The sequence below is a fragment of the Zonotrichia leucophrys genome, chromosome 3 (genome assembly GCF_028769735.1).
Source record: "Zonotrichia leucophrys gambelii isolate GWCS_2022_RI chromosome 3, RI_Zleu_2.0, whole genome shotgun sequence".
NCBI lineage: Eukaryota > Metazoa > Chordata > Aves > Passeriformes > Passerellidae > Zonotrichia > Zonotrichia leucophrys.
In genome coordinates, this window is record NC_088172.1 from 62257130 (window position 1) to 62271128 (window position 13999).

General features: G+C 37.0%; 1 protein-coding gene across 6 annotated transcripts in view; it reads left to right on the top strand.

The window, feature by feature from the left end:
* The window catches only part of ARID4B (AT-rich interaction domain 4B), an 87833-nt gene that overhangs the window by 56642 nt on the left and 17192 nt on the right, over nt 1-13999 (top strand). For 5 of the 6 annotated variants that reach the window (XM_064708497.1, XM_064708495.1, XM_064708499.1 and 2 more), the window contains exons 14-17: nt 909-1006; nt 1213-1480; nt 2474-2646; nt 12370-12615. In XM_064708497.1, coding sequence (XP_064564567.1) covers nt 909-1006; nt 1213-1480; nt 2474-2646; nt 12370-12615 — 785 coding nt within the window. The remainder of the gene's footprint in view (nt 1-908; nt 1007-1212; nt 1481-2473; nt 2647-12369; nt 12616-13999) is intronic. The other variant, XM_064708500.1, reaches the window with a different exon arrangement.

A 13999-nucleotide genomic window follows, 5' to 3' on the forward strand; every position in this document is an offset into this window, starting at 1 on the left:
AAGCTAAACAAATTACACATCTACTCAGTATGTTTAATTATTGCTGCAAAAAAATCAGCCAGCACATGTGTTTTTGGAATACTTCAAGAAACATTTGTCTGATAAAGTTGTTACTGCCATGTGAAAGGAGTCACTGCTCAGTAAAATCTGAAATACAACCAATTTAGTGTCCTGATGTGAGGCCCTTCATTTCTATTTATTCTGGGCAGTGTAAAGAAGAATTTGAGACTGGTCTTGGGAGGAGTAATTGAAATACATTGAATTCATGGCCAAGCAGATTCTGTTTGTGCTTTGAACTGCTTCCCATGAATGTAGCCTGCCAGCTGAGGAGGTCTGTTTGTGCAGTGATGCCTTTCTGACAGGCAGGACAGGATGTGGTACTGGCTATTGCAGTACATCTGCTTTACCTTCACAGATGGTTAGAAATGGGCACGTCACGGGTCTTTGTCACCAAAGGGCATGCTAAGGACATAATGACAGACTGGTAGGCACTGTGGCTGGTGCAGCACTACCAGGGCTGAGTATTGCTAATGCTTTGACTTCTTTTTTTCTTTCCAATTTAATTAAAATTCTAGCTCTGATGCTTAAGAATTACTTTAAATATAAAATAAAAAGAAAATATGATGTACTGATTTTTCTGATAGCTAGATTTTCTTTCCTCTGTTTTATTGCCACCTGGAGAGGAAAGCCTGCTGTGGCTTGTTGCATTGCAGAAATGCTAAATTGCTTAAAGTGATTACATTAGACAGCAGTTTACATTACAGTGAAATACTGTGTGTGTGATAAATAGTAATTTTATAGATCAGAGTAAATTACTTACATTTATTTTCTGAAGCTGTAAACTTTATCAATTTAGGTTTTTTGTCAGTGAATTAATTCAAAAACAATGACTTCATTGTCTTTAACAGATTGAAAGTGGAGCAGTGTGGAAGCAAGTTTATCAAGATCTTGGAATCCCTGTATTAAATTCAGCTGCAGGATATAATGTTAAATGTGCATACAGAAAGTAAGTAATAAAGCCATGTAGTTTATGCTAAAACTACAGTGAACTGAAGTGATGCTGTGTTAGGGGTAATATGCATAAAATCCATAACTCTTTGTTTATAATGCAGATTTAAGGCTTTAAACCTCCTGCCCATGTTTAGCTTCTCTAGGTTGGATTTTCCTTCTTTAGTCAAACTTGCTTATCACAAACAATTTTTTTTTTTTTAGATATCTCTATGGTTTTGAAGAATATTGTACATCAGCTAACATTGAATTTCAAATGGCATTGCCAGAGAAAGTGACAAACAAGCCTTGTAAAGACTGTGAAAAAGAAAAAGAATTGAAGATGCGTGAAGATCCAGAGCAGGATGCAAAAGAGATAAAAGTGGACAAGGACGAGCGCAAGCAGGAAGAAGTAGCAGTAGTACAACCAGAAGAAAAAAAGTCAGCTGAGAATGATAATGAAAGTAAAGAAAATGATAAGCCCTCTGTTCTGGTAATATATTTTAAAGTTCATCTTGTATCTTGTTTATAAAGTCTGTTGGTGTGTTAATAACCATGAATTAATATAAAGATGGAAATTTCTATGATGGATTTAAAATAAAACAAAAGCTCACTGTAAACCTAATTCAGAACAAGACCTTTGAGCTGTATTTACCCTAGGTGCCTGTTTTTGGGGGTCATGATGTCAAAATGTCCGACTTGTTAGAGAACAGGTCCAACATTTCATTTATTTGAGGGCCTCCTGGGTGAAATGGAGACTAATTAGTATCCAGCTTTATCTTTATCTGGGTAATGCATGCTCACAGCTAACTATATTGCTGGTATTTTCATCATCCATTTAACTATGTAAATACTCATAATAATACTCAGAAATACTGCTGTTACTTTGGTGTTCCAGTGAAACAAGTGAAGCTCTACAAAGACCTGGGCCGTATTATGTACACATGGTCTAATATAGTTTAGTGGTCCAGAGAACCAAATGTTTATAGCTTTTCACAATCCACTGTTGACTCAGTGGCTTTAGCAGAGGAAGTTCAGGGCCATAAACTGATGTGCTGCACTGTACAGGCCTTAGAGTTTGCTGTGGAAGCAGTGTGGCTCCTCAAGTGTCAGTGTGCAACACAGCTGTAATGTGTGCTGATATTCTCTGGGAGGAATCCCACACAGACCAGTACTGGTATTTCTGCATCCCAAATGGAAACATGCTTTGTGAATTGTTTGTCTTTGGGATTGCTTTGCAGTCCAGGTCTAAGAGCTGCATGCCAGTATCATTGTGATAAAACAAGCTAGGACCCTGGCTGCAACTTTAAACTGTTAGGATTAGCTTAAGACTTACAAAAGGAAAAGCAGCAGAGATGCTCTAATTTTAGGACAAGCCCCACACTGTAGCATTGTCTTGCTCTTATGACTTCGGTGTGTTTCGTCTGCCTTTTCTTAAATCCTTTGTTTTCACCTTGTGAGTTGACTAAAGGTTTTGTTGTCCTAGGGAAACAAAAAAAATTTGCCAGATTCTGTGTTTACTCAGCCTGATCAAGAAAAGGACTTAAATGTAATCAAAACTGAAGATGAAATCAAATTGGAGGATAAAGAGGAGGAGAAGATCAAAGAAATGGAAAATTCTACAGTAAATGCAGATGCTGAAGAAAAAGAAAAATCAGGGTAAGTTATGCTGTTTCTAATCAAATGAGACATAGGCGTTTTTTAAATTTTAGTCTTGTAATTTGAACTTCAAATCAGACATGCCTTTGTTAATTAGACTTGTATCTTCCAGAGACCAATGTGTTCATAACTTTGTTGTGGTTAGGCCATTGAAGTTCATTGATCTGTTTTTAAAGGAAAAGGCACCCTAAGCTTTATAGGTTCCAGGCCTAAATGTAAACTGAGTGACAGCAGAATATACAAAGCATAGGTCACTATCTGATTTAATACAAAAATATTGCAGTCATTGCCAGGAGTATTTTCATACCTGATTTTGGTACAAGTATAAGGGAAACTTGTGGTTTGCCACAAGCTTTTGCTTTTGGACAGAGGTGTGTAACATGGGAAAAGATGGAAGTACCTTGCATTGCTCAGTTAACAGCCTTGCTGTTGAATAGGCCTGGTACTGGTAGGAGTCTCTTGTGCAGACCTTCAGACAGGTGGTTTGAAAGTAGGGATGCTCGGGGCCATCTAATCAGTGAGTCTGTGTGAATCATTTGGTTCATGGAATGGGCAGGTTTTCCTGTTTCAGTGCAGGAAAATCTCACAAGTGTTTTTCAGCAGCCACACAAAAAAATTACAACCAGAATATAGTCCTCACTAATCCCCAGTGTGTTAACAATTTGTATTCTTATAATTAAAACTCTCATACAGTATGATTTCTGGTATTAAGAACACAACAATTCCCCTTAGAGGTCACATAGATCTCTTTTAATACAGTATTTGTCTTCAATAAAACCCAGTAACAGATGCTTAAGGGAGAAGCTGTTACAAGAGGGAAAGCAGATAATGACACTTCCTTATACTTTCACAGCAATCTGTTTATCAGGGATGTGTTGGGTTTTGTTGGGTTTTTTGTAGTTAATACCATCTGTTGCCTGACCAGTAATTCCTTTGTTCATTCCAGCAATTTTGTTGATTAGCAGATCAGCTGTCTTGTCTTGATCTTCTGTGTAAATATTATTAGCTCTTAATGCTTCTTCTGGCCCATTAAAAATTGTGGCCAGAATGTCATGGTTTAGTATATTAATTTCTAATTCATTGGTAGTAGTTATTTTATTTTAGATTTTCACTTTTTTAGTGGATTCTGGAATGATCCTTTTGTAAAAGCCTTTTGTGGTCCTGAATATTTTCAGTGAGATTTCATTGACAATTTCTGTAACTCAGAAATGCAGAATAGAGAAAAACCAAGTTTACCTGAATTCAGTTGAAGAGCCTTTTCTTTATGGATGTGATTTTGTTTGTATCCTATGTAAACTTTTCTTTTTTAAAACACTAATTGCTGGACTTTGTTGCATTTGCTATTTTTAATGTGAACTAGATGAGTTGTACTTTAACAGGTTTGCAAGATTTTCAGAATTATTAAAGACTGATTTTGCAATGCTGCTTTCAAAATATCGCGCTAAATAGATGGAAAACTTTGCAATGCTCAGAGAATAGCAGTTTTTAAAGTTCTCTAAATTCTGTATTTGTATGTGTGTATGTTTGTGATGTTACTTTATGTTTATTTATATACCTGTAAAGTATGGTGGTTTCATGCTTACCATGCTGCAGCAGTAAATGGTACGTGAAAAGTTAAAAGCTGCATATGCTTTTCAGTAATCCTTTATTTTAACTTTTTTAAGTTGGGGTGTTTTTAACCCCAGTTCATGTCAATTTGCATTATTTATTGCATCAAAAATGTTATTAGTGTTCCTGGTTTTTTAATTATGAAAACAACAAAAATCTGTAGAGAATTTCCTTTCAAGTTTTCCCAATTCACCTGATAGCAATCGTGTGAATTCTTTTCCCTCTGCTCCTCCTTACTCATCCCAGTGGAAAAGTCTTCCAACTAGTATTTTTGCTATTATGACTCATGGAAGATTGTAATGAGTTGCTTAGAATGGAAAGAATAACTCTAAAAAGAGATGTAGGTGGTGATGTGGTCATTGCTGGGAGGTATGCTGTGTTTGAAGGGATAATTTAAATTACAATAGTTGAACACTTATAGCAGATAATTGTAAGTATTTATAAGTTGTGTTACTGTAGTAGCACTGTTAGCATGATTACTTTTCCCTTTTACTCTCTCAGACAGATAGGGAGTACAAAATGCATTTGTGTCAGCTTTTAAGAGTTTTTAAAAATGTCACTGTCATCCTAAGTGCTAACATAAAGATTTAAAGGAAATTTATGGAGCATTGTATTAGATGTTGTACTTCCCTATACCCAACTTCATGGATTAGAAGTGGCAGAATTTATACAAAGGTGGAAATGCTGTGGTTGGAGTTCTTTGTTGAACTGAAATCCAAAATGAAAGCAGGCATTTTTAATTTAAGGCATTTTAATTTTAATTACACACACCAATACTTGAAATGTAATCAAAATAGATCAGTCTGAAATTCAGACTGAAATTTTGTTATTTGGTATATTTAAAATGCCTTCCTATAATTTTTTTAAGTTATGGACCATTTGTCCTTCACAGTCCTAACAAAATAGCTAAACAAATTAAATCTAATGTTATATTAGGCAAACTTTTAGAGTTTTCTGTTTGTGTTTATATCTGTAGGACTTTGGACATCTTCATGTAGCTTATTTGTCTATAGACACAAGAAACCATGAGGATAGAAAAACTTCTGGGTTTCTTCTTGCTGACTTTCTTATGGAAGGACTGGATGTAATTCCCAGCTTCCAAATCTCAGGAAATACTTCTGGAGGCCAGGCTTGTTTATTTTCTCCAAGTTTTGTTTCTCAGTGCAATCCCATGCATCTCAAACTTGAGATTGCAACCACTTGAATTGTATGGTTCCACCTACACAGCCTTTAACAATATGATGAAGAGGAAGAAAGGCTGAATTTTCTCTTCCTTTCTTCCCCAGAGTACCAGTTTCTTGCCTGCTTGTGTATCTGTGAGCATTGGGAGTAGAGATTCAAAGGGCACTTTGCCCTTTATTCTGTACACGCTTCTCTTGTTCGCTTTTTTTCAATGGGTTTTTTTTTCCTGTGACTAGTGGAAGATACCTGTGCTCAATACAGGTTGTACAACTTGTGATCATTAAAACAAGTTTTAAAAAAAGGCAGTAATGTGTCTGTCCCAGAGGGTCTTTTACAAAACTGATTTTGTAAATCATCCTTTTCCATGGCATCCAAAAAATAGTTATACTTGGCCAGTGAATAAAGAAGAAATTTCAAAATCCTTCTTCTTGAGAAGTTCCTACAAACTTGATGTTGTGGAAGTCAAATGTAGCATTGCATGGTTGGGGTGCTGTTTCCTTTGTAGCATCCAATAATATCAATGTGTTTTAACTTGTTGAACACTTGAGTCAAAGTCAGCAAATGGGGAACAGAACTGTTTTTCTACACAATGAGCAGTGTAGACAATTGAATATGTTCCAAGGAGATGGAGGTCAGCAGCCTAGTGGAGATTTTAGAAGGTATGGGTTTTTTAGTACAGGCTAATAAAATGACAGGTAAATCTTTAAAAATTTCATAGAAGGTGCAGTTTAGAAATGAAAGTGTAGGTTAATTGCTATACAACCAATATTAGTAAGATTTTTTTTCTCCCCCCAGATAGTTAATTGTATGTTGGTTTTGGAGTCTTTATTGAGAATTTTTTTTGTTGGTTTTGTGTTTTATTTTGGTTTTAACACTTTGCTCTGAGGAATCTGGAACAGACCACTATCAAGAACTTAATACTGAAATCAAAGTTTAAATGCTGAGAATCTGGGTAATTTTTTCTTCTCAACAGAAATTGGCAGCAGACTTATGTATGGGTAATATTTGGATTTTTGAGTTGCCTGGGTGAAATTCTTTTAGGAATCCCAATTCCAGTACACAGACATAGCAAGAGGTTTTGTTCTTGTATTTTTCTTGTGGCTGAGGTGCTGCCTTAACACCAGGAAGGGCTGCCATCTCTGGATCTTACCTTGTTCTTGCTCATCAGACTCATTTTCACAAGCCCTTCTTTGGTCTTAGAAACTTCTTGAATTTATTTGTTTCTTGCTCTTGAAAATGGTTTAATTTTTTTTATTTTCTTGAAAGAATGTGTGAACAAATATCCTTAAGGAATTTAAGAAACCTACACACTTCTGGTTGTCTGATACTGATGGTTTAGGTCTTTATGGTGTGGTTTTCTGGTAGCTGGTACTATCATGTTTTGACAATATCATAAGGTGAAAGTGCTAAACATTCAGTCTTTGGTTTAATTCTGTTTAAGACTATCAGCCATTCATTCACGTGCAAGGGAAAAATCTTAATCTTAAAGCTGTTAACATGCATCTTTCATGCAGTAGTAACATTTTCCCTCCTGTAAGCAGTAGGAGGGGACTAGGAATAATAAAAACAGTAGTTGGAAACTAAGTCCAGATGGGCATGGTTTCATGTGAAGGATTTTGCTGGGGGGTATTGCCCCTGTGGAGTAAGAGATCTACTTGCGTGCCTGTGCTGCTACTGAAACTTTCTGTACAAGAGTTAAATTTTCTGATAACACCAGTTAGGGATTTTCTGAAAGCAGTTTACAGTGGGCTCATATAATAGTCAGAAGCTTCATTTCATGTATGGGAGAAAGACATTGTTAGAGACAATGTTTTCTTCAGGTCCTTATCTCTTGAAATGACACATCATTGTGGTGGTGGATCTGAAATGGTAGCAAGAAGGTTAGAATCTTTTGGAGTGTAGAATGTTTGATATAAAAGGCATATCTTTTAGCTTCTGAAGAGTTGAGAACTATATATTGAGATAGCTTTCTCCAGTTTAATTCAAATTTATGTGGAATTGATTAGCTTGGGAGAATGGAGAACAATGTGCCATGTTCAGTGCTTTGTAGTGTAAACGTATGGTCAGAATTTTAAATTGTTGGTGTGTATGCTAAAGGAAAATGCCTATAAGAACCATACTTAGTAGTTTTATTTATAGGAATATATTTCAGTGCTCTTGTGATGTGTGTTCTTTTATGTATTTCAACTGGCTTTGTATGAGGAAAGAAGTTCATTGCATAGTCATGTTTTCAGAAACAGTCTAATTGATTGTTTTTTCTTAACATAGAATCCAGACTGATACATACATACATGTAATGACTGCTTTTGATAAAGCAATAATCTGCAGATGACACAATAATGAAGTGTAGAGTGGCAGTGTAAGTGTACTGGCTCTTTGTATGGAATGGAAGGGAGACATCTGATTTGGGAAAAGTGATTCTGCCATCATATTTTACACAGCAAATGGTCACTGTGCAAGTTATTAACCACGGTGGCTGTCACCAAGGCTTACATGTGTGGGAGAGTCTTTAAACACTCATCGGATACTGGATGCTTCCAAGGCGAATGTGAACCAGTGCTGTAAAAGCAGGAAGGGCTGTACTCTTCAGTCAGACTTTGGAACCACTTTTTATCCTTTTGAGGAATGTTTCAGCACGTGGCTGAGTGATGAGAAGGGATCACGTGAGGTACTGTCACCTGTCTGGCAGCAGAGGAGCGCGCTGGTCACAGCCAACGTGCTGCATGATTGAAGTGGGCTGTACTGCGCTCAGGTGTGACTCAGATCAAGGCAGTGCCTTCCCCTTGCCTTGGGACAAGGGACCCCAACTGCATTTATTCCAACTTTCTGTGTGCAGACAGAAGTCCCTGGGACTTCTCTTTTCAGATTTTCCATGTAACTTCAGAGGTGCTGTGGTTCAAACCGACTGGCAGTCATATAGCGTGCAGCCACTGGCTCTCTCCTCCCACCCTGCTGCATCCAAAACAGAGCACTGTGCTACCAAGGAGAGAAAATCTCTATCCCAGCCAAAACCAGACCGAGAGGGTAGACAAATACTGGTGATTTTTGGAGACATGTTATTTTGTGGAATTAAAGATGCGATTCCATTATCATGCTGTGAGTGAAGGTCTCAGTGACCTCTCTGCCTTAAAACTTAAGGTCACTTGGTGACCTGAAGTCACCATCACATCTGTGACTGGCAATTTGAAAAGAGACTGAACATCTTTCAGCTCTGTATTATGAGAAGTAGAGGTTAAATTATGCTCTAGGATGAGAAAAGGGAAAAAAATAAGTAGGAAACAAAAATAGAAGCTAATTCCTAAACTTGAAGTATCAATTATACTAGAGTTTATTTCTGCTAGTGATTCAATTAACTGTAATGACTTAATTAAGCCAATAATTGAAATAATCTTGCTTCCTCAAATTTTAGAATAACCCTTGGAAAAATAATCTTGCATGTGCCATCTCACCTGCTGTGTGTACCAGTTTGGTGCATCAGGGGAAGTATGCTGGAGTAGGGTTAGGTTTGCTGCAAAGCAGGAATTCTGGGAGGCAGATGTAATGTTCCAAATCACACTTTCATAGGTTTCACCTGGGCTTTGTAACAGCTCGTGTTTAGTGCCAGAGAATGTGGGCTGAAGGAGATTTGCATGATGCTGCATTTTCTTGAGTGGTGTGAGAGCAGCAGTGTTTCATTTGTTAACCACGTCCAGTTGTTAATACACTTAATCATGGGCTTGTTGGTGTTAAATCTTTATATTGACTGAGAGTGACCTACTGTGTGTGGTTTTAGCCTTTTGAGGATGTTGCCTTGTCCTTTGAAACTAATGATAAGCAATATTTGTATGTTCTAAATATTTTAATGGTTTTATTTTATTAACAAATAGTTTTGCATTTTAATTAATTCATTTCTTGCTTCTGAATGTTTATGTTCCCAGTCCTTGTGAGATGGGGTGAGGGTATTCTTTTTAGTCTGTGGTTGTAATTTGTAATGCCTTTGAGTCCTGATAAGCTTTCTGGTAATACTTTGGATTCAGGAACAGAGTTACACTTGTATTGCTGTGTCTCCTGTACATCTGCTGCTGCCTTGTTTCATCAGCTGCTGCTGGGGTTGTTCAAATTTTTGCAGCTTTGTGGTAGATATTGCTTGGTACTGGTTTTAAGTTGACAATTACCGTCTGCTGCCAAGAGGTGTGTTTCTTTTTTCTTTTCTCTTTTTTTGCCCTTCCCCCAAATGGGATTTTGACTAAACAGCATTGAAGAAAATCCAATGATCTCATGAATACATACATGGACTAATGAAGTTATGACTGTGCATACTGGATGCCTACAATCACAATTTCCTCTTAGAAACCTCACTTTTGTGGCAGTCACAGCTTCTCCTTTGTCTGCACTGCCAGATTTGAATTATTTATGGCATTATAAGACAATATCTTCCATGCAACTGTTGGTATGTGTTCTTGGGTTTTGTGTTGGGGTTTTTTTGTTGCTTTTTTTGTTCCAGGAGCTCTATGAGTGTGTTGGATTTTTCTTCTCCAAAATGATGAACCTTCTTTGCTTCTGTTTGGTTTCCAAAAACCTCAAGCTTATGATTGCTAACCAAGTTGCTCCTTAGAACACTTTTAAATTGCAGCCATCTCTGCTGCCATTTTGCTTTTGCTTCCTGACATGCCCTCCACCTATGTTCAGCCTGCTGTTCCCATCTCCTTGACCATCCAAGTTACTCACTATGATGGTTTCACACATCTCTTCCAGAAGGAACCAATTTCTGGTATTTTCATGGAATCTTTGTAGGCTGTGTTGGGACACCAAGAGGTGGGAGAGGCTCCAAATTTGTTCATCTTTCAAAAAGCCACTGGCACCATAATTACCAGTGTCTGGAAAACCCTGAATCTCCAGCATAGGCATACTTTACTTTGCAGACAGCATTCGAGGATTGTGCCCCTAGATCTTGGAGAGAAAAAAGTAGAAAGGCAGAATTCGGTTCACTGCAGTTTTGAAGTGTACTTAGTAATGGAAAATCAAAAGCTCTTCTTGTTCTTGGAGCAGTGGTGGCTCTGCTTCTGATCCCATTTTTTAAACTTTTGTATTATAATACGTGTTGTACTGAAATTAGCTAGTTAGTGGTTTTTGTTTAGTGCAGCAGAGAGTATAACTTAATTTAAATTATTAGTTGGTGCTTTTTGTTGTTAGCTGTGGAATTCTATTCAGGGATTTTTCATCTGAATCTTTCGGCACCTTTTTTCCAGATTTCCTTGCGAAGTAAATTTTGCCATAATTGAGCTTTCAAAGCTTGTTTGTTCATGTTGCATTTTTAACCCTGATGGTTTTAACTTCACTAGCAAAGTGATTCACTGAAAGTATATAGTTCTATATCTGTCTGTCTGTCTATATATCTCCTGGAAGGCTGAGACTTTGTGTGTGTATATTTATACATATACATACATATACACATAAAAAATAAAATTAAAATATTGGCCTTCTAGAATTATACTGTACAGTTCATGCCATATATACCTGAATAGATATGTCTTCCGGGACTTGGTGCACTAGACAAATATGGATTTTTTTAGCCTTTGTCTCAGTGTGTATGCACATGTGTGTATATACATATATGTATTTGTATATTTAGTGTGTCTCTGCATATATATATATATGTGACAACATTCATTTCTGAAGTAATTTTATTAAATCAGTGTGGTTATGCTACAGTTGAATTTAGCATATTGTCCCGAATTACCTTTTGCCAGCTCATTAGGTAGTAATACTGCAGTTTTACTTCTGCAAAGGAGCATCCTTTTGCAGAGAGAGAAGGTAGCTTGGCTTATCTGAGTATTTTCTACTGAAAATGTTATGGAAAGGTTTAGATTATTAATACAGACTTCTCTGTTTGTAAGCTTAACTAAAATACTGGTGTGAATCAGACTTGGAGCTTATGTTCTCTCTTACCCAGATATCCAAACATACCTGTTCCATCTATCAGGTTTTTTGATTATTGGCAGTCTGCAGTTGTTGTGAATTTAGTTAGCAACTAAGTCTGTTCTGTGTTGCACAGAGTGTGTGATTAGAATGGTACAAGGGCCAATAATGCTGCTTTATAAGTCTAATTAAGATTAGAAGGTTTTCCCCCCATTAACTTCTTTAATCTAGTCTGCCTCTTTAAGCTGATTGCAGATAATTTTCAGATAACTGAGCAGCCTGTAGCTACCATTGACTGAAACTAGCAAGATTTGTAGGTTCTTACTGCTTCTGAAAATTGGTCCAAAATATCTAAAAATGTGTTCAAAATAAGCTTACTTCTGAAAGCAGTGAACACCTGCCTGTGTATATATATAGTAATTAAATGCAAGTTTGACATATTTACAATACTTTTGGTGTAATTGGCAAGGAGTGACAAGGTCATAAATTAGCACAGGTTGTTTAATTCGCTAATACAGTCACATAAGGTGCTGGGGTTTTTTTGTCCAAAATCTGGTTATGGATGCAGTAATTTCAAGCTGTTCAGATAGGGTTCATGTATTGTAATAAAACAAGGATTTTTTTGAGAAGCAAGTTCCAAGAAGCATTTGTAAAACTTGTAGGTTAAAAAAGGGAATTTAGGAAATTTTCTCTATATTGAAAAGAATTAATTTTTAAGTGGGAAAATTTTATTTAAACAAAGAGACTGCATGCAAGAATCATATAAAGATGAGTTTGAACAACTTCTACTCATAAAGATTTTGATGAATTTTTTTTCTTTTAGTCACTTTTGCACCTTACAGTCACTGGATTTTGTGTGTGTTGCTATATCCTATTTTGCTGATATTACTCAGCTGTAGTACAGTTTCTCATATTTGGAGCCTCCTGTTTCCCACTCTCTAATGCATCCACAATATTTATCAATATATGTGGTTTGGAACTGAAAAGCTTATGAAGTATCTCATATTAACTCTACAATTTTTTAAACCTTTCAAGAGATGACACGAATAAGGAAGAAGATGAAGATGAAGAAGAAGCAGAGGAGGAGGAAGAGGAGGAGGAGGAAGAAGACAACAATAACAATGAGGAAGAAGAGTTTGAATGCTATCCACCAGGCATGAAAGTCCAAGTGCGGTATGGAAGAGGGAAAAATCAAAAAATGTATGAAGCTAGTATTAAAGATTCTGACATCGAAGGTGGAGAAGTCCTTTACTTGGTGCACTACTGTGGATGGAACGTGAGGTAACTTGAGTTTTAGTTAGTGATTACTTCTTGAATTACTTCTCAAATACACTTATGAATTTTAAAAACTAAATTAAAAGACATCTGGAGTCCTAAACTTTCAGTATTGGTGTTCTGTGAAGGTCATTGTACTGTCTGAAACTTAGATTTTTAACACTATATAAATGCAGGGCTTTAGTTACTTTGAAAATCATCTTAAAATCACTTGTTCAAAGAAGGCTTTATTTGTTCCCATCTTACTTTTAGATCTTCCCATGCAAGTGATACATCTCTCTTTTCAGGTTCCTCCTCTGGCTCTCTTAAGCTGATTTTCTCTGCTTCAGTATTTGAGTAGTGGATTTAGCTGAGGGAGCTCACTCTTGTCAGGGAGGCACAGCAACAGCACCCTGGTGCTGGTGTACAGGATATTTAACTGGAAAACAACAAGGTTCTTAGTGGCAAATAAGTGCACAGCGAGTAACTGCATTTCATCTGATCTTATATCTATCCTCCCTACCCGACCTCCTCCCCAGCCAGACTCTTCTTAGCCTAGTGGCTTCTTAGGCTTTCTTTAATACAAGGAGGAGCATATGGGGTTTTTTGTCTTTAGTCTAGCATTAATAGAAATAAGTGGAAGTATTTCTGTTGCTATTTTGGACATTGTTTTTCCTATTTAAAACTTGAAGCAACTTGAAAACAGTGGAGAAAACTAAAATTTTTGAGCAGCTTATAAACATGTCTGCTCCTTTCGTCAGTTTCCATGTAATTGCTCATTGTCCTTAAATATTAACTTTTAAACTTTTTTACTGTCTGTAAAAAAAAAAAAAAACAACCTACAAGTCTGAGACAAGTCTGAGGTACTTTTTTCTTATTTTTCCTTTTCTGGGAAAGCTGAGGTTCTCATAACCTTCATTTGTCATCCTGCCTCTGGCCAAGAGGGCAGGACAGATGCCATTTATTCAGTTCTAGCAAGATCTGCTAGCAAAGGTAACAGAGAAGTGCAGTGCTTCTCTTGCTGCCTTGAATTCACCTCCTTGCATCAAGGCCTGGTGATTTCCAGGTGCTGCTGCCGAGGAGGAATCTCACTCTTGCCAGTTTTGGTACCGATCTTCTGTAGAATTTTGATCTACATTGATCTACAGGAATAGGATCTGACATAAACTGTCCTCAGGCAACATCTGTGAGCAGAGGGGGCTGTGAAGTCACGAGATGAGGGGAGATGCAGCCTGCTCAAGGTGGGAGCTGGGGTGTGACTTGCATTCTGGTCCAGTTCTTATTGAGGAGGACTCCCTTGGAGTGCAGTTTGCCGAAATTTTCATCCTACTCACCGAAGACTACTGTGTGTACCATTCCAAGAGGTTTCTTGCTTTTAAACCCTTGTTTTGGAATTCACGTGTAAGCATAG